We start from the raw sequence: 26,713 nt of genomic DNA on the forward strand, positions 1-26,713 counted from the left end.
AAAAAACTAAATTTTAAAATAAAAGAATCAAGAAAATGACAAAAAAAAAAGATCATTATAATGTTGGGACTTATGTATGGGCCTAAACAGGATAGGATAATCACGTTATGCTAAGAGCAACCACAAAAGTAAGATTGACACCACATCCAAATTCTCAAGGTATTAAGTATATGGGGTCATCTTACTTATATGTTCATCACCTTATGCTCTTCAATCTAATGTGCAACTTTAACTTAGATATGACATATTAATATCTATCATTTAACCAACTTGGGTAAGTCTGGTGGTATTGACTTGGGACCCAATGCTAAATTGGCTGGGCTAATTTAGCTTATTTAAAAAATAATAATTATCCCTTAAGTTTGAGACTCTCTGCATATGATCTGGTAGCACAGCTAAATAAGACTAGAGAAGGTGTAACATGGTAAAAAAAAAGTGGGTTGGTGGTGATTTAATGAAGGAAGATTTTTGTTCCTTTCCTGAAAATGGAGAAAAGAAGAGAAAAAATAAACTAGAAAAATTGAGAAGACATAAAAGGAATTTGAAATGAAAGAAATAATAAGAAAAAAGGGGTTTATGCGTTGTCAGTGAATATAGAGAATAAAGTAGTTGTTGGACGTGTTTGTTGAAGGAGTTGTATATTTTTGGACAAATTTTTTAACAAAAAATTAAAATAAAAAAATTACATTATTTTAAAAACTCTAACAAGCGTGTATTTTGTCAACTCAGCAGAACAGTATCCAGTTTTTCTTTGTAATCTCACCAAAGACCAAAAGTGAAGGATTTTAAAATAATAGAAGTGGAATAAAAAATATAACCTGAAAGCGAATGACTTCCAATAAATAAAATTTGAGATAAAAAAAATCAAGCAAATGACATCCAAAAACTAACAAAAAAGTTTATCATAATGTTGGGATAATATTGAGATTCCTGGTAAGCCTACCTACACTGATATGAATATTTATATTAGGCCAATATCAACCATACAAGTGAGATTGATACCACATTTTAACACAAAACCATAAGGCATTAGGTACATGGAGCATCTCACTTATATGTTGTTGAAAATTTACTCTTTCATCCAATGTAGACATCAAATGTAGAATGTACAATCACACTTGACATATTAACATATCTTAATCAAGTGTGCGACCATCCGTGCATGTAATTATGTGACATAGTCAATTAATGTCAAACAGAGACACAACATGTTCAAAAACGTGGGCTGGAAGTGGTTTCTTGAAGGAGTTGAATGTTTTTGGGTAAAAAATTAGCATTTTAAAATGAGTTTAGTAAACATGTATTTTGTCAAATCACAATCGTTATAAAGATTCTTCTATTTTCAAATCATTCAAAAGACCAGGCGTGAATGAGTTTGAAATGATAGAGGTTGAATAAAAGTAGCATGAAAGCGAATGACATCTAAATACTAATTTTTTAGATAAAATAATTAATAAATGACATTCAAACACCAGCAAAGTAATTCATCTTAATGTTAGAATGATAGATGGAGCCTAAATTAGGTTGGATCACTGTATTAGACTAAGAGCAACCACACAGGTGATATTGACACCGCATGTTCACTCAAATTGTCTAATAAGTATGTATTTTGTCGACTCAACATAATGCTTCTACAATTGTTTATACTGTGACCCACCGAAGACCAAAATGAAAGAATTTAAAATAATTAAAGTTAGACAAAGACATTGCATTAAGGTGAATGACATCAAAAAACTTAAATTTAATATAATAAAATTAAGCAAATGACATCCCAAAACAAAAAAATATCATTATAGTGTTTGGATTTCAGATAAATCCTACAATGGATTGGATTGTCACATTTGAATATGAGAAACCTCATATGTAAGATGAAAACCACATCTCCATCCGAAACCTAAAGACATTAGGTATATTGGTCATCCCACATATATGTTGTTCAATATCAAAAGTAGAAGTTTCACTCACACATGACACATTAACATCTCTCTCAACATCTACTCTTACATAAAATGTGAAACTTTAACTCGAATTTGACACATTAACATCTCTCCATTAAGTGTCAGACTCTATGTGCACGTAATCGATCACCGAAATAAGTGAGAATGATACCACTCCCCCAAAATAAGTGAGAATGATACCACTCCTACTCCACCAAAATGTTGAAATAGGATATAATGCAACTGTTGTGCATTTTGAGCGAGCCAACACTGATGTGGATCCACACGTTTTAAAAAATAGAAATCAGATCAGTGAGAATGATACATCTTCATCCGAAAGGCTTAAGTATGATTTTTTTTTTTTACTTATTTGTTGTTCAACCTGAACTCTTTTATCCAATGTTAGACTTTAACTGACATTTTCTTCATCTTAATATCATCTCCATTAAGTATGACGATATTCTAGCCCGTGCTTGGCACGGGTGTCCATACTAGTATATATATATATTACAATTACAATGTAAATAACCGCACATGATTTTGTTAATCATTTACAATCATATATATATTACAATTACAATGTAAATAACCGCACATGATTTTGTTAATCATTTACAATCAATACTAATAATTTACAATTAATAGGAATAGTCAACTCTCTATATCGACGTATTTTAATATATATTTTCAAATATCAAATACAAATTCGATATAGTTGTATGTGAAAAGATATTTATACTCTTTAACTTTAACTGAAAATAAAATAGAAATACGACATTTTACAAAAAGAGGACTAGAGAGATTTTTCTCAAACTTATACGGACCTCACATGCAACTGTAATTTTCTTATATGTGGACAAAGATTTCAACAAGAGGACACAATGATTCATCGGTGGCATTTAGGGTGGGAATGGGAAACATTTTCCCATCATGAGAAAGTAGACTTTTTAACCATTGATAAATTGTTATTTTAAATCAATGGTTCAGATCTATTACAGGCAACTTATTTGCAACTTTTTGGCATGGAACCTATAAAAAAAAAAAAAAAAACTGACCCCACAAATAGACACAGTCATAACAAATTTCTGGGTTTCTGTTTTTGTTCTCTATTATCAAAAGAGTTAAAAAGTTAAACACTATCATAACAAATTAACAATCGATTTTAATGTTCTAAAAAATTATACTTTGTAATCAAAAATAGAAAACTCATAATTAGAATTAAGTAGGGTTCTTGTAGTTCATCAAATTGCTCGGTTTCATTTCAAACCCAACACAGAAGATTGAGAAAATGTAAATCTGTGGTTTTCACCGAAATGCAAAAGAATTGCATTTTTCATATGTCTAATTTATGATTTTGAGTAGGGCTGGGCAAAATTAACGGTTAACCGAACCGAACCGGTTAACCGAACTGAACCATATCAAAATTAACTGAACCATTTCACAAATTTATGAACTGAACCATTATTTTGATAAAGGTTAATTAACCGAACCGAACCATTAATAACCACAGTTATCCAAACCGAACCATTAAGCATATCTATTTAAAACCAACTTATTTTTTTTTTTAAAAAAAAAACAACTTATTTTAAAATAACATATTTTATGCAAAACAACTTATTTTAAAATCAACTTAATCAAAACAGCTTATTTATGCAAAACAGCTTATTAGGATCTCATTTTTCAAAATAACTTATTCAAAACAACTTATTTATACGAAACAGCTTATTAGGATCTCATTTTTCAAAATAACTAATTCAAAATAGCTTATTTATGTAAAACAGCTTATTAGGATCTCTTTTTTCAAAATAACTTATTCAAAACAGCTTATTTATACAAAACGGCTTATCAAGATCTCTTTTTTCAAAACTACTTATTCAAAACAACTTATTTATGCAAAACAACTTATTAGGATCTCTTTTTTCAAAATAACTAATTCAAAATAGCTTATTTATGTAAAACAGCTTATTAGGATCTCTTTTTTCAAAATAACTTATTCAAAATAGCTTATTTATGTAAAACAGCTTATCAAGATCTCTTTTTTCAAAACTACTTATTCAAAACAACTTATTTATGCAAAACAGCTTATTAGGATCTCTTTTTTCAAAATAACTTATTCAAAATAGCTTATTTATGTAAAACAGCTTATTAGGATCTCTTTTTTAAAAATAACTTATTCAAAATAGCTTATTTATGTAAAACAGCTTATTTATACAAAACGGCTTATCAAGATCTCTTTTTTCAACACTACTTATTCAAAACAACTTATTTATGTAAAACAGCTTATTAGGATCTCTTTTTTCAAAATAACTTATTCAAAACAACTTATTTATACAAAACGACTTATCAAGATCTCTTTTTTCAAAACTACTTATTCAAAACAACTTATTTATGCAAAACAGCTTATTAGGATCTCTTTTTTCAAAATAACTTATTCAAAATAGCTTATTTATGTAAAACAGCTTATTAGGATCTCTTTTTTCAAAATAACTTATTCAAACTCTTGTTATGGACTAACCAAGCTTACAAATCTAACCCTAATGACAAGATTCTTTAAACTAAACTACTTCCTGGATGTCGTAACGACTGATCAAACTCACAACTCTTACCCTAACTGAAAGAATCTTATAGTCAAAGTACTTTGATGAATGTTTAAAGACTAGTCAAATCTTTCACCGTCTAATCAAGCTTACAACTCTCAACCTAATGACAAGATTCTTCAACTTAAACTACTTCCAAGATGTCATAACGAATGATCAAACTCACAACTCTTACCCTAACCAAAAAAACATTGTAGTCAAAGTACTTAGATCAATGTTCAATGACTAATCAAATTTTCACCGACTAATAAAGCTTACAACTCTCAACCTAATGACAAGATTCATCGACCTAAACTACTTCCAATTGTCATAACGACTGATTAAACTCATAACTCTTACCCTAACTGGAAGAATCTTGTAGTTAAAGTACTTGGATGAATGTTCAATGACTAATCGAACTCTTGGTATCGACGAACCAAGCTTAAACCTCTCACCCTAATGACAACTCTCACCCTAATGACAAGATTCTTTGACCTAACCTACTTCAAAGAATTCAAAACGACTGATCAAACTCACAACTCTTACCCAACTGAAAGAATCTTAGAGACAAAGTACTTGGATGAACGTTTAATGACTAATCAAACTCTTTATTGACTAATTAAGCTTACAACTCTCACCCTAATGACAAGATTCTTTGACCTAACCTACTTCAAAGATTTCAAAATGACTGATCAAACTCACAACTCTTACCCAACTGAAAGAATCTTGGAGACAGAGTACTTGGATGAACGATCACTTACTAATCAAACTCTTGTTATCGACTAACCAAGCTTACACCTCTAACCCTAACGACAACTCTCACCCTAATGACAAGTTTATTAGACCTAACATACTTCAAAGATTTGAATACGACTCATCAAACTCACAACTCTTACCCTAACTGGAAGAATCTTGAAGTCAAAGTACTTGGATGAACGTTCAATGACTAATCAAACTCTTTAACGACTAATCAAGCATGTAACTCTAACCCTAACGACAATAGTCTTCGACCTAAATTGCTCTAATAGTTAGATCAAGAGGCTACAATGACTAATCAAACCCACAACTCTTACCCTAACAACAAGAATCTTATACGGAAAGTACTCGGATAAATGTTAATTGATTAATCAAGATATTCACTACGTGGTTTGTATTTAATTAATTTTATAGTTATTATTAAAACTAATTTATAAATTCGATATACATAACAAATTACAACTATTTTTTAAACACATTGAAATGAAAACACAATAATACATTAATTAAATAAACTCAAGAATAAAAAATGCAAAAACAAATTCTTAAAATACAAAAACTCAAACTTGCTAATGAATAAATGTTTTGTGTATTTTAATGTCCATTTACCTTTACCCATTCAACAATAATGTACGCACTTTGGTCACCAAAATAACCAAAACTTGACATTTTTTATTTATTCAATAATTAATCTATGTGGTCATAAATATACATCACACACACTATTTATTAAATAAACCTAACATATTATATTTTGTTTATAACAGTGACTAAATTGTCTATTTATTACCAAATTTATTCATATTTTAAATTTTCGAAGAAAAAAAAACTCAATTACTAATTTTTTATCCAATTATCAAAATTTTCGAAAAATAAAAAAATTCTAATTACTAAATTTTTCATGTTTACTAGAAAATTTACTAGAAAAGAACAATCAAAATTCCAATTATCCAATTATCAAAATTTACTAGAAAATATGATTTTCAGGATCGATTATTCATGTTTCAAATTTTGTAAAGTACTAAATTCACATCCGCAACATCATGTTTCATATTATTCAAGAAGAAAAAAAGTTGTCTCATATGAAGACCAAAATTTATGAATTAATCAAGAAGAAATTGGTTGTTATTCTTGAAAGAAGAAAAAAACCAATTCTTTAAACAATCTAAAATTAAAAAAATTGGGTGGGTCGGACGTTTATGAAAATTTCTGATAGCATAATTTTTCATTGACTTACAATATAAATAAACATCATTAATATTATATTATAACAACAAAACATATTTTAAATTTATATATACAAAATAACATAATACAATTTTACTACCCAAATATTACACACAATTTATTCATTTTCTAATTTTTCCAAAAAAATTAAAATCCAATTACAACCGTCCAATTTACTAAAACAACTTCTACTAATTTTTAATTCTTTTTCAGACTTTTCCATATTAAATTAAATGCAATTTTTGGTCAAACAATAAATAAAATTATGCATGGAAAAAATATTTCCTATTTTCGGGCCAACAATATTAAATTTGGCAGCCCATAGACAAAATTTTACTCTACAAATGCCAAGCCCAAGCCCAATACAAACCCCACCAAAAAAATGCAATATAATATTCTGATTTAATCAAATTGGTGGGTCCCGCGTGGGACCCACATGTCCTCTCTCCCTTTTAAGCAGCAGGTCACCCACTACTAAATCCAAACAAATCTCAACCGTTGGCATTAAAATAATAATATATGAACGGTTCAGATTTGATTTGGGCCCACCATTTGCACAAGTTTGTGTTGTGCACAACTCTTTTGCTTGTGCATTGTAAATCCCACCCAGGTTATAACCTGCAGCTGTAGGTAAAAATGAGACTTTCCTATGGTGGGAAAATCTTTCCATTTCCCATCCTAAATGTCATCACCCATTATTGACTATACAACACTATTGTCATTTTCAAGACCCAATAGTAAGATTGTGTAGTTTGTGGATGTGCACTGACCTTTTATCTCGTGATGAGAAGGACAAGTTTTGAGGTCACATAAACCCTCAAGCTGATTTCATATCCTTTTCTAATTTGTTTGACACAAATAAATGTTATATAAAAATAGAAACAAAATGTCATCATGACATGATAAAAGATCACATAGATGATTTATATATACAAAAAGATGCTTTATATATACTCCCTCCAGTCACTGTTATAAGCAAATTTCTACTTTTTAGATTCATTCAATAAATGATGTATGTGGTCTATATTGTAGACCACATACATCATTTATTGAATGAACCTAAAAAGTCAAAATTTGCTTATAATAGTGACCGGAGGGAGTATTAATTAAGACCGATGCTTTATTTGGACGGTAAAGAACCAATATAAGAATAAACCAACGTAACGGGGATGAGAATGTTGGGTTGAACGCGTCGTAAGACTAGATGAAATATAATTAACAATGAAAATATTGAAAAGTTGAGGTAACACTTATAGTAAAAAGATGGAAAATAAAGTTAGGCGGTTTTAGTGAGTCGAGAGAATACATATAAATTATGTAATAAAGAATGTAAACTATTAGAAAAACTACGACTAGATGGAAGATAGTCAAATATCTAGATAAAAAAAAGACTTAGAAAAACTAGAATATAAACTATTAGAAAATGCGTGGATCGAGATTAATGAGTTAAATTAAATCAAAAAATGATTTGTGATAGAATATATATGACATGATAATCCATGTAACCGATATCACTTAGTGAGATAAAATCTGGTAGGCGATTGTTGTTGTATCCTTTATATATAATTAAATAAATTGAAAATACTTGAGAAAAACACAAGGGGGTAATAGTCACTTTGGTCCCTGAATGTGTAGCAAGTAGCCACAATAGTCCTTCAATGTATCAAAATTCCAAAATAGTCTCTGATTGTCCACTTTGTTAGTCAAAATAAAAAGCTTAAATAACCCCTTAATACTCAGAATAACTCTTTTGATATAAGGACTAAAATGACAATAAGTAAGTACGTATAAGGACTAATATGACAATAAGTAAGTCTATTGAAGGACTAATATGACAATATTAACGAAGTATTTTAATATCAATGACTATTTTGACTAACAAAGTGCACAATCAGAGACTATTTTGCTATTTTGATATATTGAGAGACTATTAAGACTACTCGTCACTCATTCAAGGAACAAAGTGACTATTTCCCCAAAACACAAGAGTAGCACCACCATCAAAATGAGCACTAAACCTGCAAGATAAAAATGAAACTCCAAGACTCGAGACATTGGGGTCAGCATCAAAACTTGTCTGTAGAGTCATGGACCCAATAACCACGTTCACAAATAGTATTATACTATAGGAGTATTAAAATAGTCACATATATAGCCTTTATTATATATTCCTTCTTCATTAAATAACCTTCATAATCATATCCCAAAGCAGAATAAAAAGCAACAGAACCAACAACTTCTCAGTCAGATCTTATTACCATGATATCTCAGACTCATTCATGTTTTGTGATTGCAACAATAATATTTTTTGTTACTGTAGGAGTAAATTCCTTTTTAGAAGTTGATAAGATAAGTAGTTTACCTCAGCAGCCAAAAGTAGGATTTCAACAATATGCTGGTTACATTACAGTTGATGAAATGCAGAAAAGAGCTTTGTTTTACTACTTTGTTGAAGCAGAAGTTGAACCAGCTTCCAAGCCAGTAGTGCTTTGGTTAAATGGAGGTATGTAGCTAAATGAAGCATCCTCGCAGATACAAACACCGAATATGACACTGATACATAGACGCAAGAAATAGTTTAGAAAATTAAAGTGATTAAGTATAACCATTATCCGCATGTGTTGGTGTCGTGATTGAAACCGACATGTATCAGACACCAGATACACTTTTAATCTATATTATAAGTGCTACATTTGGAGGGATGGTTTTTCTTTGGGTGGGGTGGTTTTTAGGGGTTTTTTGGATGGGTAGCAAGCGATGAGTGTTTATGAACTTTGTTTTTTCAGTAGTTGTTTTACAACTGGGTTTTAAATTAGGCGGTGATGTTGGTGTTGGTGGTTGTTTGTTAATGGTGTTGAAGGTAGGTCTTGGTTACGTGGTGGCGTTTTGGTGTCTATTTGGGGTTTTCTTTTGGTTGTTCCACCTATATACGACGCCTTTGTCTTGTAATTTCTGGATGATCGGTCTCTGTTCGTCTTGTGCAGGGACCGAGTTTTTCAATAAAATTTGCCGTTAAAAAAAAAAAAAGCAAATGGTTAAACTTTTTATGTTATAGGAATTTGAATGAAGTATTAAGATGTTTTGTATTTTGAAGGGCCTGGTTGTTCTTCTGTTGGAGCTGGAGCTTTTGTGGAGCATGGTCCATTCAAACCAACTAAAAATGGTCTTATTAAAAATGATTACAGTTGGAACAAAGGTAATCCAACAACTACGCGATTTTGTTGTATTTTTAATTGAATTTTGATAACCCTTTTGTGCTTAATTACTCTAAATTGTTTTCTGTTTCCTACTTGTTGTAGTGGCAAACATGCTGTACTTGGAATCACCTGCTGGTGTTGGTTTCTCCTACTCTACTAATGAATCATTCTACGACTCCGTGAACGATGATTTGACAGGTTTTTTTTAACTTCTTTTTGTGCAAAATAGCATGTGAATGAATGGTATCACAAGATGGTTTACTAATTGTTAATAAGTTGAGTTGAATTATTAACTTATTTTTCATTTCATTTTTGGTGAATGCAAAATTGATTACAAAGGGGTAAGATAGATTTTGCATATTTAGATGTTTTCGAGTAGAAATTGATTACAAATGATTTTTAGGCTTCAATTTATTGTTCAACACAATTTGTCCAAATCAATCCATTCATAATTAATTTTTGTTACGGCAGAACCAAACATACACTAAGTTTATTTTGGGGTAAGCTATATTTTGTTATGTTCTAATTTGGTTGTTTAAATGTCAATATTAATTTTGTATACAAACCTAAGATTAAATAGAACTAATAATTTTTATTTTTTTTGTTTTAGGCTGAGAATTTTACATTATATTTAAACCAAACTAGATTTTAAAGGAAAATAAGAACATAACTTAGACTGCTTTATTTACACAATTTTAATAAAATCAACTTAATCCATATTAAGATATCATCTTTATCAAGATTTGATACTAGCTCTATGTTATGCAGCAAGGGATAATCTTGTTTTTTTACAACATTGGTTCACTAAATTCTCAGAATACAAAAACAATGAGTTCTTTATCACAGGGGAGAGCTATGCAGGTAAAGAACCTTCGTGCTAAATGAATAGTATTTTCATTTTGGAGCTTGTGCTGATTAATTCATGCTTGTGTCAGGTCACTATGTACCCCAACTTGCACAACTCATTGTTCAAACCAAAAGCAACTTCAATCTCAAGGGAATTGCAGTGAGTGCACATATATGAGAAATTTTTTATTGAGTAAACAAGCATTTTGGCGCTTAAATGTGTGAAGCGCGGTCAATAGCCTATAAATAAATTAAAATTGCAAAAATATCCCTGCTTGTGTATTTTATTTGTCTTTGTAGTCCTCGAATGTGTACGTCTTTGATTAGTTATTATAATGTGTGTTCTATTAGTCAATTTGATCCACAAAATTACTAATTGACGACACTCTCGAGGATATTTCTGTAATTTCGATTCTTGTAAAGACTAAAACGACATTGCTTCACACATTCGATAATTATAGAATAAGAAACATTTTGGTCAGTATGAATAACACCGACTTATTACTTTGTTGATATTGCAGATAGGGAATCCTCTTCTGGAATTCAACACAGATTTCAACTCTAGAGCTGAGTATCTCTGGTCTCATGGACTGATATCAGATTCAACCTATGATTCCTTCACAAAAATATGCAATTTTTCACAAATTAGAAGACAATATGCAAGTGGCGCACTTACTACCGTTTGCGCAAGAGTAAATAGGCTAGTGTCAATGGAGGTTAGTAGATATATATTTTTTTTTTTTAAAAAAAAGAAGTTGGGAAGGAAAAATAATTAATAATTAAAATCACACTAATAATTATTATATAGTTCGTTTTGAGGGGATTTAAACTCCGTCCATTGAAGCTATTAAACTAAACTCTTACCTCTATGGTGACACCTTATGGACAGATTAGTAGATATATTGATTCGTATGATGTTACTCTTGATGTGTGTCTATCAACAGTAGAACAACAAGCATATGTGCTAACTCAACTGGTAAACACACTTCTCCATTCCTTTTCAATCTAGATTCTCTTTCTATTTTATGTTTATTTTCATATGCTTACCTTCATGTCTGGTTTAGCAAGAGGGAGAGAAGATAGATGTTTGTGTGGAAGATGAAACATTCACATATTTGAATAGGAAAGAAGTGCAAGAAGCTCTTCATGCTAAGCTTGTAGGGATCACCACATGGACCACTTGTAGTGGGTAAGTTTTAGAACTTATTATGATTCTTAAAATCACTTGGGATTATTTTATGGAAATGAATGGGATAAAGTTGAATTGCATTGATGAGTTAGTCACTAAAATTACAAAATGTTCCTTAAAATTGAAAATTTTAAATCATACTAATTTTTTAAGGAAAGTTAAATTAGCCCCTGAAATTGTCTCAGGTAACTAACATGGTCAATGATTTTTAATTTTGTTAATTTCATTGACCAAATTATTCTTTGATTTCAAGGACTAAATTAATGATTTTTTTTTCTTCCGATAAACCAAAAGATAGGTTAGGCATAAAGAAGAATCAGAAATTCCTATCCTCTATCACGTGCTCAATATATATTATTAAGAAAGAGAATATATGTGTGTATACATACACACACAAGAGGAAAGACTAGGCCAAAACCCCCCAAAAAGACAAAGAAACAGCAAAAAAAGAATAACAATCTAAGCTAAAAGGTAAACAGGCAAACCATTTGTATCCCGATAGAAATCTAGAAACAAAAAATGCGGAAAAGAACTGAACCAAGAAACTCCAGGGATGCTACAACCATGTGTGGCTAATTTATCCGCACAACAATCTCCATCGAGGAAAAAATAGATTGGTTGCAAACAAATTCACTTTATGAATAAATTATTGAGGGAAACTTGGGAGTTTGAATTACATATACCGCTGATATTCTAGTAATTAATCTTCATTGGGGAGAGGAGGGAGGAGGACCCTTAGAGTGGGTTTGATAAACTGCCTTTCAAATTTTCTTTTTCTGATTAGTAGATAAATACGGTGTAAATGACACGTCTACATTCGCACCTTGAATCAACAAGTGTTGGAAAAGATATAATTCCTTCTGTAAGTTCGGATCAACATCTCCAGGATTATCAAGCGTCTGCAACCAAAGTCAGAATCGGTTGATGAATCAAAGAATTTCTCACAATTTCATCAGTAACATTATTTGGGTTAATGATTTCCTTCAAAATTAAATAGAATAGTAATATATTCCTTTATATACATTGTTAAATTTATTCGGAAGCAAGCGAATATGGTAGTTTATCTTTTTTTTTTTTGAAGAGACAATATGGTAGTTTATCTTTATATTGCTCCTCTATGTCTTCCCTCTTTGTTGATTAATTTTTTTTTTCAAGGACTCTCGTTAATAATTGAAATGAGTTAAGTTTGGTTGTGTAAAAAAATAAAAATACTAATAGTAATACCATTTCCTTTATGTGACAGAGTTCTCAAATATGACATGCAAAATTTAGAGATTCCAACCATATCTATTCTGGGAAAACTTGTTAAGTCAGGTGTAAGAGTTCTTGTATTCAGGTTAGTGAGTGTTACCTCTTGACATTACAATCTCACCTTTGGTTACTTTGTCATATACTTTTGATCAAGCAAAGATGTTTTTATCTGCAGCGGAGATCAAGATTCAGTATTACCGTTGCTTGGTACACGGTCTTTAGTAAATGGATTAGCCAAAGACTTCGGTTTGAACACAACAGAGTCCTATAGAACTTGGTTTAATGGAAGACAGGTATGTATTTTGAATGTGTAAAATCTTATGTTTAACTAATATGTATCAATGTCGGAATCTCATGTTTTTTGACATTAACGATGTTGACGTGTCAGTGTCTATGCCATTATCTTCGGTATGTTAAACAGATAGTTTAAGTTTCACTTACTATACTCATCGGCTTTTTTTTAGTAAAATGATAAAAGTAACAAATTTTATGTGATTATGTTGATAAAAAAAATTAAGTTATTGGATTGAGTATGAAAAAAAAAAGTTTAAATGAATGGTAAAATTGAAATAAAAAAAAATGCATAGCCTTTCATCTAGAAAAGAACTTGATATGTGTAGACCCGAGACATTCTTTAAGGATTTTAAAAAAAGAAATTATTTTATAAAAAAATCAAAATTTTGATTTCCAATACAATTACACATATTTTCATAAAATGTTACTATTTAAAGGTATTAATGAGTGTTTCGGAGAAACTCATTAACATTTTCCATATTTAAATATTCAGTTTTTTATTGGATAAGAGATGATAAGATTGTAAATAAAATAGTTTAACTAAAACTTAATATTCCTTTAAAACCAACTTATTTTGATATTTGATTTTTCAGGTAGCTGGATGGACACAAGTATATGGTGACATGTTATCCTTTGCAACCATAAGAGGAGCAGCTCATGAGGCTCCATTTTCACAACCAGGGAGATCATTGGTGCTGCTAAAGGCATTTTTGGAAGGAAAATCACTTCCAACTATTCTTTGATATATGAATTCACTACGTAACAAAACTGTAGTGTATTCAGTCTGGAACCACTAGGAAATGCCAACTCCATAGACAAAAGATAACTTTGAGCTTTTTGATAAATAAACATAAGAGTAACTTATAGAATCTGTAAATTCCTGCATATTTTCTGCAGCATCTATCATAATAATACATAAATTCGTTCAGATTTCAGAGTCAAACCTTTACCTGTTGACTTCCTAGAGTTGTCAAACCTTGGAATATTCAGAAATGTCTAGATCTGTATTAGTCTCACCGGCAGCTATAACATTTTCAATTGAGAAATGATATTTTGACAACCACTTTTTGACAACTTTTTTACAACTTTCTCTCTCATACTCACATGATGTTGTTATCCTCTCTCTTCCTTTTTCTCTCTCCATTGTTTTTGACCAATAAGAAGTGAGAAAAACAAGGTTGTCAACAAAGTTGTCATCAAATGGATGTCAAAATATCATTACTCTTTTCAATTATAGGTGCACTTAACTCATATGATGGCTTAATAGAGTCAATTTCATGAGCTGGTGAACAGTTTCTTGAAGATATATGATCAATTTCATGAGCTGAAAATGAATCTGTTGATGGCTTTGGCTTTGACAATGGAATGCTCTTCTAAAATGATCCCAAAAAAAATCAAATGGTCTTCTTGGTGGTGTGTGATAGATATCTGGCAAGTGTACCAAAAACTATCGAAGTAGTAAAAATGCTGTTCCCACAAGGACTGTTTTTAATCTCAACAATTCTAGTACGTTATTAAATAGGATGTATAAAGGTTATTTTGTTTTGCCACTAGGCAGATGATTTGGTTTGATTTTATGAAATCAAGTAACAGAAAATAAAGATTGATTAAGAAAATATGGAGAGAGATGAGATCAGGTCTGTCGAATCCTCTAATGTTTCCCTAATTGGTATACTGCACCTATTCTTATGAATGATTCTCTAGTTTCACGATAGTTAACAAAATAGTCCTAATCAATCCCTTGAGTTAGGACCCTCTTCTTAAACTACAGCCCCTAATTCCTTAGGTGGTCTAATAATCTTCGAAGGTTTAAGCACGTTAACCTAATATCACTAACAAACGATTATCCATTCCTAGACTAACCTTGTTTATTAGAACAATTCAATTAGGTCTAAGTAGAAAGCTATGGTCAGTAGTCATTCATTCTCATTATGTTTATATTTGATCAGGATATAAAAAGCATTCATAACAATTGAATTGAATAAAAACTAGATTGTCATTCATAATAAATAGAGTTTCACAACAACATGGATCAATTAGGGTTACACAGATTCATCTCGGACCTAATCTCTGACAGATTTAGCTACTCATAATCGAGTTTACAAATAGCATAATCAATGAAATAATTAAAACATACATGAACTGAGTAAAGGAGGATGAAATCGCCCTTCTAGAAGTCTTCAGGTCTCAAAATCTCACTTTTGCTCTCCAAAATCGTAACCCTTATGTTTGGAACTGACTTCAGCTTAAATAGGCAAATCTGGATGCGCCCAAAATCGTGCCACGGTAGTATAAATTGTGTCACGATTTTTCATTAAACCCTAGATTCCTTCCAGATCCATCCTCCAATGGTAGCACACCACAAGTAATCGCATCATGATTTCATTGTTTCAAAAACATGCCTTCTGCCAAGAGAAAATTGTTTCACGGCTGAGCAAATCGCGCCACGATTTAAAGCTTTTAGTTATTCCAAATTTCTTGCTTTTAACATCCGTGGATACTTCATATTGCCTCAGAACTCTATCAAAATGATCAAAATAAGTCCTAAAAATTACGTAATGACAACATGTCGTCATTGTGCGTGATCTTACATCCCATCTAACCTGTGTCTCAATCTTCGTTCCGTTCGCCAACCATTTTTCTATCTCGAAAAATTCTTCTCATTGCTTCAACGAACCCCCTCGCAATAGTTTCAGATCGATCACTCGGTAACCTTGGAAGTCAGAAGAAGATAATGATAATCCCTCTAAAATAATAGGTTTGAGATGTAACACTCCCTTCAAAAGTTTCATTGCTTGATCCCTTTTTAGTTCTGCAGAATCACAAGAAGGTGGTTCATTGAGCTTGTTCTCTTCAATAGCCGATGAACCTGCAACAAACACACGATTGTTTGAAGTATGAACAATAAGAGTGACAAAGAAGGTACTGATATCAGAAGAAAAAACAACTATAAAAGAATAAGATCCACACTATGATAATCAAGCCTGGGCACAATTGTATAGAGTAGCATTCTCTCACCAGTTACTTCATTATACAATGATGCAATAGTCTAATCACAACATCTTTTCTTGGAATAAGAGAAATGAGTGTACCATTAATATTTCCAATGTTCTTCGGGTCATAAAAAACATTAGAAATAGAAAATTCCTTTTTTGACATTGAATACTTCTTATTTACACAAGTAAATGACGAAATAACCCCCAGCGGTAGTTAACTACCGTTGGGTTATGCGCCGACAGTTAACTGCCATTGGAGCCAGCGGTAGTTAACTACCATTGCTTTTTTCCCCCAAAACCAGAAAACCCCTACCTCTCCTATTCACTCATCACCTTACCTCACCATTACCATACCTAAAAAAATCCCAATTTCAAAATTTTTGTGTAAAAATCTTGGTTCCAAATCATTGTTGATCGATTGCTAGGACGTTTCTACACACACTATGCATCAAAGAACATGTATTTTAACGTGAAAAGAGCGGCGAGCATAAATTACCGAAGAGAAAAGTGAAGCATGAAGCAACGAGATCAAGAAAATGTGGGTGCTTGTTCAAGGTGCGTGGATATGTCGTGTGGGAAAAAAATGCTTGGAAATTGGCTATTCTTAATGGCGTTCACAACCATGAGATGGTCCGGTATATAGCAGGGCACCTTCTTGCCGGAAGATTAATGGAGGACGACAAAAAGATTGTACATGACTTGACCGATTCTTCGGTGAAACCAAAAAATATTTTGGCAAATTTGAAGAAGAAAAGGAAAGAGTCCATGACAAATATCAAGCAAGTCTACAATGAACGTCATAAATTCAAAAAGGCAAAAAGGGGTGACTTGACGGAGATGCAATTTCTAATCTCAAAGTTGGAAGAGAATGGATATGTTTATTACGTAAGAGAAAAAAAGGAAAGTCAAACCGTTCAAGACATATTTTGGACTCATCCAACATCGGTAAAGTTGTTTAACAATTTTCCGACTGTTTTGATAATGGATTCCACGTACAAAACCAACTTGTATAGGATGCCTTTGTTTGAAATAGTTGAAGTCACCTCAACCTATTTGACATATTCGGTTGGTTTTGCATTTATGACGTCTGAGAAGGAGGATAAATTTACTTGGGCTTTGCAAATGTTGCTTAAACTTCTTGGACCAAATAGTGATATGTCTAAGGTGGTAGTGACCGACAGAGAAACGTGTATGATGAATGCCGTAGAAAATGTTCTCCCCGATAGTAGTGCAATACTTTGTTATTTTCATGTTGGCAAAAATGCTAGATCAAGAATCATCACCGATTGTAAAGTTAAACAAAATATTGTCGTGGTGGATGGGCAAAAGAAGATTGTCGACGAGGAGAAGCATAGTAAGTTAGTTGATACCATATTTGATGCCTGGGAAAAATTGGTTGAATCTCCTACTCAAGAGTTATATGCGGGCAATCTATTAGAATTCCAAGATGCTTGTAAGGATTATCCAAAGTTTCTTCACTATGTTGAAACTACCATTTTGAAGCCTTTTAAGGACAAACTAGTGAGGGCATGGACGGACCTTGTCTTACATCTTGGGTGCAGGACCACGAATAGAGTTGAAGGAGCTCATGGTGTGGTGAAGGAATATTTGTCCACCTCCAAGGGTGATTTGGGCACTTGTTGGGAAAAAATAGATGATATGTTGGCAAACCAATTCGGGGAGATACAATCATCGTTTGGTAGGAGCGTTACGGTCTTGGAAAATAGATACAAAGATGTCACTTTGTACTCCGGGTTGGGCGGTCACATGTCTAGACAAGCCATGAACTTTATTTTTGTGGAAGAAGAGCGTGCTAAGAAAACCTTGTGCATCGAGAAGAAAACTTGCGGTTGTGTTCAAAGGACGTCGTATGGCCTAACTTGTGCATGCTTCATTGTTATGAAAATCCGTCACAACAAGCCCATTCGATTGGATGAGATACACCCCCATTGGCATAAGTTGTATATGGGTGAAGAAGAAAGTAATGAAGATTTTTTTTCGGTCGCGGAGGAGTGGCGTGGTATTCAAGAACGTTTCGAAAGAGTTCCGTTCCAAATGAAACTAGAAATTAAAGAGGGTTTGCGGTTGTTAGCGTTTCCGGAGACCACATTGTTGTCATCACCTCCAAGAAAGGTGCCAACCAAAGGAGCTCCCAAAAAAAAACAAAACTACACCAAAAACAACACGTAGGATCCCATCTTCGTGGGAGACTATTGATTCTCAACATCCGGAAAGTCAATCTTCACCACGAAAAAAATCTTCACAACCTAAAAGAAAAGGTGCTCACATTGGCATTTCTCCGGTTCCGGTTCCTAAGCCTATCTCGGTTTCAAGAAATTATGATCCACCGAGTCCTATGTATTACATGCCAAAAGTCATGAGACCATACATTGAGATAATTGTTGATGTTATTGGTGATGGACATTGTGGGTTTAGGGCTATAGCTGAATCCATGAGTTTGACGGAAGAAAGTCATGTTATGGTGCGGAGAGCACTTATTAAAGAGTTAAAAGAGCATAGGAGCAAATACATCGAGATATATGCAAGCGAGCCCCGCTACGACTACATCTTGGATGGATTGTATCCTCCCAAAAATGCTAGTAGTTTTGCACCTCCCGACAAATGGTTGACACTGCCGAATATGGGACACATCGTGGCATCTTGTTACAATAGGCCGGTGGTAGAGATGACTACCCTTGATATTGGAGTCTCCGAGACTTTTTTTCCCACTTAGAGGTAAGCCTCCGGTTAACCCGAAAAAGCAACATGATTTGCCTTGGTTTAATCCCAAATCATTTTGTCCTTCTTTCGTTGAAAGATGGTTGCCCACTACCTCCATCATCCACGGAGTGGAGAAATCACAGGAGCAATGAGGCGGCAACATGGGGTCATGAATTCTTGGATCAACACAATCGTTTCCAAACACTCATGGAGATTGAGGACAAAGAGAGACCGGTTCCACCAAAAAAAGCAACAAATCAAGACAATCCTATTATGTTTGATGACACTCCGGTTAAAGCAAACATCGAATATGAAGATGTTCTGGAACATTTAGATGATTTACATTTATTAGATGAAATATGACACTTTTTGGTCGGTGTTAATCCATTTTTTGGTCGATACGCGCCGACGATTTTTTTTTGGATATATAATGTAATGACCAATTTTTTTGGGTGATATATATATATATATATATATATATATATATATATATATATATATTTGAGTTTCACATTTATTATAAATTAATGTACTTTATGTGTAATGTGTTGCATAATGCGGAACATTTGACGAATTTCAAACAATTGTGAAACGTTAACGCATTATCGGTTTTGTGTAATGTTACCGAATAATTGATAAATCATGAAATGTTGATGTTTGTGATTGCTGGATGTTGTTGTTTCGGTTTGATTTCATGCGGAATTTCCGTTTTAAATTACAGGTACAAACATGCCAAAATGGCTGGAAATCACATTGCAGACGCTGGTGTGAACGAAAGTTAACTGTCGCTGGTGCCAACGGTTGTTAACTGCTTCCGGTTTCTTGAGCGACTGTTAACTGCCGCTGGGGGCTATTAGGTAATTTACATGTGTCAATAGGAAGTATTCAATGTCAGAAAATCAATTTTCTTAGAAATATGGCCTTGTCTAGGGTGGGAGACCTTAATAGGTCTCCTACCGTGCATCACCCCTTATTTTTTTTTAAACAACCTTGCATCACCTTTCAGAACCACTAGATTGATCATGCTCACGAGATTATACTATAAACCAACCACACTTGATTTTGTTTTTGTTTTTACACTCATCTTGATCCAGTTACATCCGCCACCACGTCTAAGCTTCCAATTCCTTCCCTCTTGCAATCTCATACCCCTTCACTTTTTTCTTTCTTTCACAATATCAAGCTATCAACACTTTTTGGTGCAGATTTCTCAATCATTTATAAACCAAATTGTTCCTTCCCCATTCTGTGTTCTTAAACTCAAATAATTGTCCATATATCTCAATAAATAAACTAACCCTCAGATTCACACTTTTATATTCATTAAAGGTAAAAGAACACATCTTTGACATGTAATGAGGAATAAATCAAACAGGATTCACACTTTCATAACCATTAAAATGAAAAATTAAATCTGCAAAAGAATGACACTTCTGCAATTAAGAAAACAACTCATACAAATTACAACAAAAAATCAAATCTTTCAACCATTAAAGAGTTTATTATTTTCTTCCCATATTTTTTGGTACAAACTATCACTGCGGGAGCGGCCCTCTCCGCACTGTTTGAGTTTCTATCATCCAACACAAGGATATGAAAATAGTTATGGTTTCATTTGGTTCATCATTATAACTTGCTTTCCTATTATCTCTATGGATCTTAAACTTGTCACTGCCCCATCAATGATGCAAGCTCCTTTGTTGTTGGTTCTGCAGATCTGAGTTGTTTGAGAGAGAAAGAAAGAATCCGAAAGTGTTCATTGGAGAGAGAAAATGATAATGAAGTAAAAGAAAGTGTTGGGTGTTGACAACATATAATAAGATCCATAGAGATTCATAATCCAACGGCTAAGAAAAATTTATCTAACTTTTCCTCAACAAAAAAAAAATATCTAACTTGCTCATGGTAGGAGACCTATTAAGGTCTCCCACCCTAGACAGAGCCTAGAAATATGCTTGCATAAATCATCATTCACCATATTCCATTAGAAGTAAGCGTGCAGGAATCCATCTGACCCGAGCGCTTTATATTGACTTCGTTAAACATTTCTTCCCATTAACATGGATGGTTTTGAAATTTGATTTCTTTTAATATTTTTTTTATGGAATTTTTTTGTCATTTAAAATATTGACCAAAAAAATTGTGCCTTGAATTTACATTGACTTCTTCAAAAATTTCTTCTCATTAACAGTGTTGACTCTGAAAATTGATTTCTTTTTAATCTTTTTTTAATGTTTTATCATTTAAACCACAATCATTACCAATAAAACACAAAATTGTACCGAAAAATCAATTAATAATAAATGTAAATAACTATTGCATACACTGTTAGAATAAGAATGGTTCATACAAGTCCTATAGGATTTTGATGAGAACAAAGTATTGAAGAACAATTAGAATATTAACATATGTTCAAGTGTGCAGAATCTAAGAATGAGTCTATTATGAAGAATGAACATATGAAGAGCATCATAAGAAGGATGCCTCACAGAAGCTGGAGAGATATCTTAACAGATTTTGTGTAGGACATCAGACTCAGAAGCTGACTGGCATACTTGGATCTGAGGGACCCAGAATCTACGTAAGCTTTGTTTTATTTTGTGAGCTGTCTTTATCATAGTATCTGATAAAGCAGTTCTTTGTCTTCTTCTCTCTACATGTACAAACAAACAAAGGACCTCAAGAACAAAGAGAATGCAACATATAATTCTTCTTTCAGCGAAGGAAATTCAAAGGACTTTTCAACGGAATTACCCATATCAGGCAAAGGGCCAACATTCTTGATTGAAACTTCTCAACGGCTCTATTAGTGCTGGCACTCTTCTCCAACGTCTCTCATTTCACTGCCTATATAAGGAGCTGAAGACCTGAAAAAGAAGTAACAAGACTCTGCTATTTTATCGGTCCATTACTCTATCAAATCAAATAGCGCAAACACTTGATTTTATCTTTCAAGTTTATATCTTAGAAATCTTAAGGAGTCTGTTCATTTGTTTAGTTTACAATGTCATTGTTAAATCTAGTGTAAGAACAAATTAACTTGTTTACAGTTGTGTAAACATTTTAGAAAGTCTCTCGTCTGCGTGCTTGAGCAGATAAGTCTCTTGGTGACAAGAAATGGCAGAGTCTTACATATTTAAAAAAAAAATGTTTTGGGCATTAACTATATATAAATATTAATTAAGTGCCTTACATTAAAAAAAAATGTTTTGGGCCCCCAAAAAATCGAGGCCCAGTGCCATAGCCCAGCCTCGACGGGCTATGGGCCGGCCCTGGTCACGCTGGTATGGGTTCGGTTCCGACAAGTACATTTCTTTGTAGTGTTAGCTAGCATCCAATCTTCCGTCAAATGATGTCTTCTTCTCTCCATCACCTGTGTGCAGAGTTCTGTTAAATCTTGCAAGGATTTTAAATTGTAGTGTTTCCAAATGTTCAAGAAGAGGGAACATTTAAGCGCCCGCCAAATACCTGACCATAAGTCCAGACGCCTAATATGAGAGGTGTCCACCAACTCTTCCACACAAAGATGATAAGCACTTTTAACATAGTACATAACATGCTTTCCACTTTCCAAATTAGTTTATCATCCATGAACTTGTTAAGGAAGATCTCAAAATAACAGAAGTCACGCATTCAGTGCTGAAAGTTGCTGAACCAGTTCTTGTACCATTTCTTTTAAAAAAATTTACTATTTTAATTTATTTTAAAAATCTACCATTTCTTAAATGCTGTTTTTAACTTGAAAATTTGATAAAAGAAATTCTGTCAATTCTTTTTCCCACAACACAGTTAAGTAACTTTAATTCCTTAAAAAAAAAAAAGTTAAGTAACTTTAATGCCTTGTTTTTGTCTTGATTTAATTTCTAAAAAAGCACACATATCAAATTAATTTTTTTTGTCGGAATCAAATCATGTTTTAATGGCAAATCACTAACATAATCAATCAAATTAAAATCCGACAAATTCACATTCGCATCAATTACTATCGATGTATTGTTTTGTGCAGATTTTAGTTGTCAAAGTTACAAAGAGAGAGGTCTTTATTGGAAAACATCAATTCAATAATGAAAATTAGAACCCAACTTCTATCCGAGTTTGGATCTTCTCCATTTATCAATATCAACCAAAAGGAAACTAAAATAGCCAACCCAACCTGTTTTATTTCATTTCATAATATTGGAACACAAAATATGTTGCAACAACAAACCATTTATAATTATTTTATACATTATTAATATTCTCAACCAAACACAATTATTATTTCACAATATTATCCCATTACTCAGTGTTTAATCGAGGGTGCTCGAATAGGAATTTCTTCAGTGAAGGCTGGTTGAAGATGAACACATTGACACTCGTGTGCAACACATGCAATATACATGTGACATTCTGGTATTTTTTCTTTATGACAATCACTATCTTTGTTACAGTATTCTCTCTTGGCTTGTGATTCCATACACATATCTACATACACAAATAATACACGAACATAATTAGAACAATAGATGAAAGAATTTACAGGTAAATTGGTTAATGTACAAATTTCAAACCCTCATTATATTGATTTTAGACCTGAAGCAATGATAAAAAAAGCCAACAAGAACGCCATCGTAACAGAAGATATCTTTGCGGTTTCCATCTTTTACATACAATATACTCTTTACAAGTATGTTTATATAGACAATGATCCTGGCTTTCTTTTGACAAGTGGGTGTGGGTATATATATGAAATGTTTTTTAAAATTTTTAATAGAAAATCAAATAAAAAAATGGTGAGCCACCTTGATCATTAAATACCTTTGACTTATATCTATAACATACTACTCTTAAAATATATATATTTTTTTTTATGGACAATACTTTCAAATATCTACCTATATAAAATAAAATTAACTTGAATTTTTTTGACAAGAAATTGACCTTACTTTTAAATAGTATATTTATGTCTTATATATTTATGGCATATACTATGAAATTGACAGGATATTACAATAGTTTGTCCGCACCGCATCATAATATTTATTCCTCTCTCTCACATACATTTTAATTTTCTCTCTCTTATCGTGGATCTTCTAATAAAGACCCTTCTTTTTTTTGGTTACAATTATTACAATGATATAACAATTATACAATGATATTAATTCTTATTTTATTCTTTTGGCACCTGAAAATGGCAAAAGTTATGGTGCATAAGTCATAACTTATGCACCATGCATAAGTTAATCACAACCATCGGATCAGGGACACGTGTTATAATCTTGTGCTTCACAACCATAAACAGTTTTTTTTTTCTTAAACTGTTTCTTCTTCGCCCGATTGCGTCAACGGGTCGAGATTGATCCATGGTGTGACCCGGTTCAATATGGTGATTTGCGCAGCAGAATTTGATGGTTCCAAAGGCGTTTTGATCGCGAGACATAAACAATCCCAAAATCGAAAATCAGGATTCAGATTTCGATTTGATACAGGTTTGGTTCGGAATCGACAGAATCGATAAGTTAAGAGAAACCCTCGTTAAATTTTGAATTAATTTGTTCTTAAACAAGGAATCAGAATCGAAAAAAAGGATCGGCGAAATAGATAGATATTGATACAGATTCGAATTAATTGATGAATCCTACAGAACAATGGTTCTTATCGCACAACAGAAAATCCTTTATGGTAAAAAATTGCAAAATTCAACATGTCCTTAGAAATTATTGATCGTGCACCAGAGGTTTTGATGATGAACAATGGAGATATTGATTTTCGAAAATGGACTTTGTGTTTGCGATGGGTTTGTCTCCTCTGTCTTCTCCGGCAAAGGTTTCTTGGTGTGAATTGATGAAAAAGAAAATTCAAAACCATTAAGTACATCTAATGGTTTTGGAGTACAACTCACAGAAACCATTTCGACAGCAAAATGGTTTTGGAGTCCAACTCACGGAAACCATTCCCACAGCAAAATGGTTTTGGAGTATAACTCACAGAAACCATTTCCACAGCAAAATGGTTTTGAAGTACAACTCACAGAAACCATACCCATAGCAAAACCATTAGACAATTATTTTGGTTTTGAAGGTATTTTGTTTTACATCATCAGCAACTAAATCAATGAAAAATGTTTTTTTTTAATTATAATGAATTATTAATGTTCTTCATGTTTTATGGTTTCACTTGGAAAAAAAAAATAAAAAATAAAAAATTAAAAAAAATTTAAAAAAAATTAAAATAAAAAAAATTAAAAAAAAAACTTTCACTTGGGGTGTAGAAAGCAATTATGTTGGGTGTAGAAAGCAATTATGCACGGTGCATAAGGATCTCCTTATGCACCATAACCACACCCCCTGAAAATCGGCAAAAGTTATGGTGCATAAGCCATAACATATGCACCATGCATAAGGACTTGTAAACCATCAGATCATTCTTAATCTAACAGTTCACAGCTCACACCTCACACCCACACTTTGATTGCAGAAAATCATTCTTGCTCGCACGCGTTTTTGCAATCCACTGCTCCGACGTTACCTTGCTTGCCCTGACCCTTGCTCCGACGTGGTTTTCCGGCTAGGTCACGGCGACTCAACTGCTCCGACTCAAATCCTCCGACGTTGCTCTCTTGCTCGCACTGGAACTTGCTCCGACGTGGTTTTCCGGCTAGGTCACGGCGTGACTCAACTGTTCCGACGTTGCTCCGGCTCAATTGCTCAAACGTTGCTCTCTTGCTCGCGTTTACGCTTGCTCCGACGTGGTTTTCCGGCTTGATTTCACCGGCATTCATCCTTTCTCGCCGCTCCGGTTAGCTTGCACGAATTTTACCTTGCATTTTGAGGTAATCAGTAAATTGTATTTAGGGTTTGATTCAAAATTCGGATTTGTTAGTTGTTTTCGGTTCTTAGGATCAATTTACTGATTCAAATTGTTGATATTAGGATCAATTTATGATATGAAAGGAACAATTTAGCTTCAATTGAAGGAGTTATTGTTTGTAGTTTTTTCAGTCCTTGTCTACTTTTCTGATCTTGAATGCTTAATCTACAAATTGACATGCATTGATGTGTTAATCGTTTTGTATATTGAATGAAAAATGTGTATCCTCTCTCAGTTTGTTTCCTCTCTGGTCTTGTCTCATTGGGAAAGTGGGAAGAAAAGATCCTCTATTACTGAACTTGTTAATATTCTTTTGTGTCATACCATGTGGTGTCTACTTACTAGTTCGCTACATTACATAATTGAGCAGAAAAACATAGTTGAACATGTTTGTTATCAATGTAGAGACATGTATTCTCAAATTTGATTTGTAAATTTAAGATCAAGCATGGTAAAGAATATTAAGAAGCCTAAGTGATGACTTAGACAAAACTAAGATGATATTTCCTTTTAAGTCTTTAATATATTTTAGGTAAGGGTGAAAGCTTCATGTGTTAGAAACTAAGATTGATATGGATCATAGAAGTGCATGTGAAGTTGAAATGGACTTTTGAAATTGTATGATAAATAAGACTGCATTGATAATGAGTTTGTTAGTAAAAAAAGTATTAATAAGACTGCATTGATAATGAGTTTGTTAGTAAAAAAAGTACAAATAAGACTGCATTGAAACTAAGTGGTTGCATTCGCTTGGAAGCTCCTTCGAGACCATTCCAAGTCGAGACCATTTCAATTTTGCTTCAGTTGTATTTTCAAATCTACACTCTGAAACCATTTCCATAGCAAAATGGTTTCAGAGTAAAACTTGAAAAAA

At 32.7% G+C, this 26,713-nt stretch overlaps 3 protein-coding genes and 1 long non-coding RNA gene across 4 annotated transcripts; 3 read left to right on the forward strand and 1 right to left on the reverse strand.

Moving 5' to 3' along the window:
• The first annotated feature begins 8,674 nt into the window (after nt 1-8,674).
• LOC146937602 (serine carboxypeptidase-like 45) lies at nt 8,675-14,201 on the forward strand. The gene is made up of 11 exons (XM_085751834.1): nt 8,675-8,999; nt 9,591-9,692; nt 9,796-9,891; nt 10,462-10,554; nt 10,629-10,699; nt 11,061-11,255; nt 11,429-11,515; nt 11,604-11,728; nt 12,972-13,064; nt 13,155-13,272; nt 13,867-14,201. Exons 1-11 carry the CDS (start codon nt 8,756-8,758, stop codon nt 14,014-14,016), a joined length of 1,374 nt encoding a protein of 457 aa, XP_085607960.1. The 5' UTR covers nt 8,675-8,755; the 3' UTR covers nt 14,017-14,201.
• A 3,049-nt stretch (nt 14,202-17,250) lies between these two features.
• Nucleotides 17,251-18,459, forward strand: LOC146937603 (PKS-NRPS hybrid synthetase cheA-like). The gene has a single exon (XM_085749471.1). It carries the CDS (start codon nt 17,251-17,253, stop codon nt 18,457-18,459), a length of 1,209 nt encoding a protein of 402 aa, XP_085605597.1.
• A 187-nt stretch (nt 18,460-18,646) lies between these two features.
• LOC146937604 (uncharacterized) lies at nt 18,647-19,003 on the forward strand. The gene has a single exon (XM_085749473.1). The coding sequence runs from the start codon at nt 18,647-18,649 to the stop codon at nt 19,001-19,003; it is 357 nt and encodes a 118-aa protein (XP_085605599.1).
• Nucleotides 19,004-23,130: 4,127 nt separating this feature from the next.
• Nucleotides 23,131-23,684, reverse strand: LOC146937605 (uncharacterized). Its single transcript, XR_015033302.1, has 2 exons — nt 23,563-23,684; nt 23,131-23,454 (listed from the first exon to the last, which is right to left on the reverse strand). It is a non-coding gene; the product is annotated as an uncharacterized LOC146937605 (long non-coding RNA).
• Nucleotides 23,685-26,713: the final 3,029 nt, after the last annotated feature.

This window comes from Medicago sativa, chromosome 3 (assembly GCF_051527215.1).
Source record: "Medicago sativa cultivar Bolivia chromosome 3, Bolivia_mono, whole genome shotgun sequence".
Lineage (NCBI taxonomy): Eukaryota > Viridiplantae > Streptophyta > Magnoliopsida > Fabales > Fabaceae > Medicago > Medicago sativa.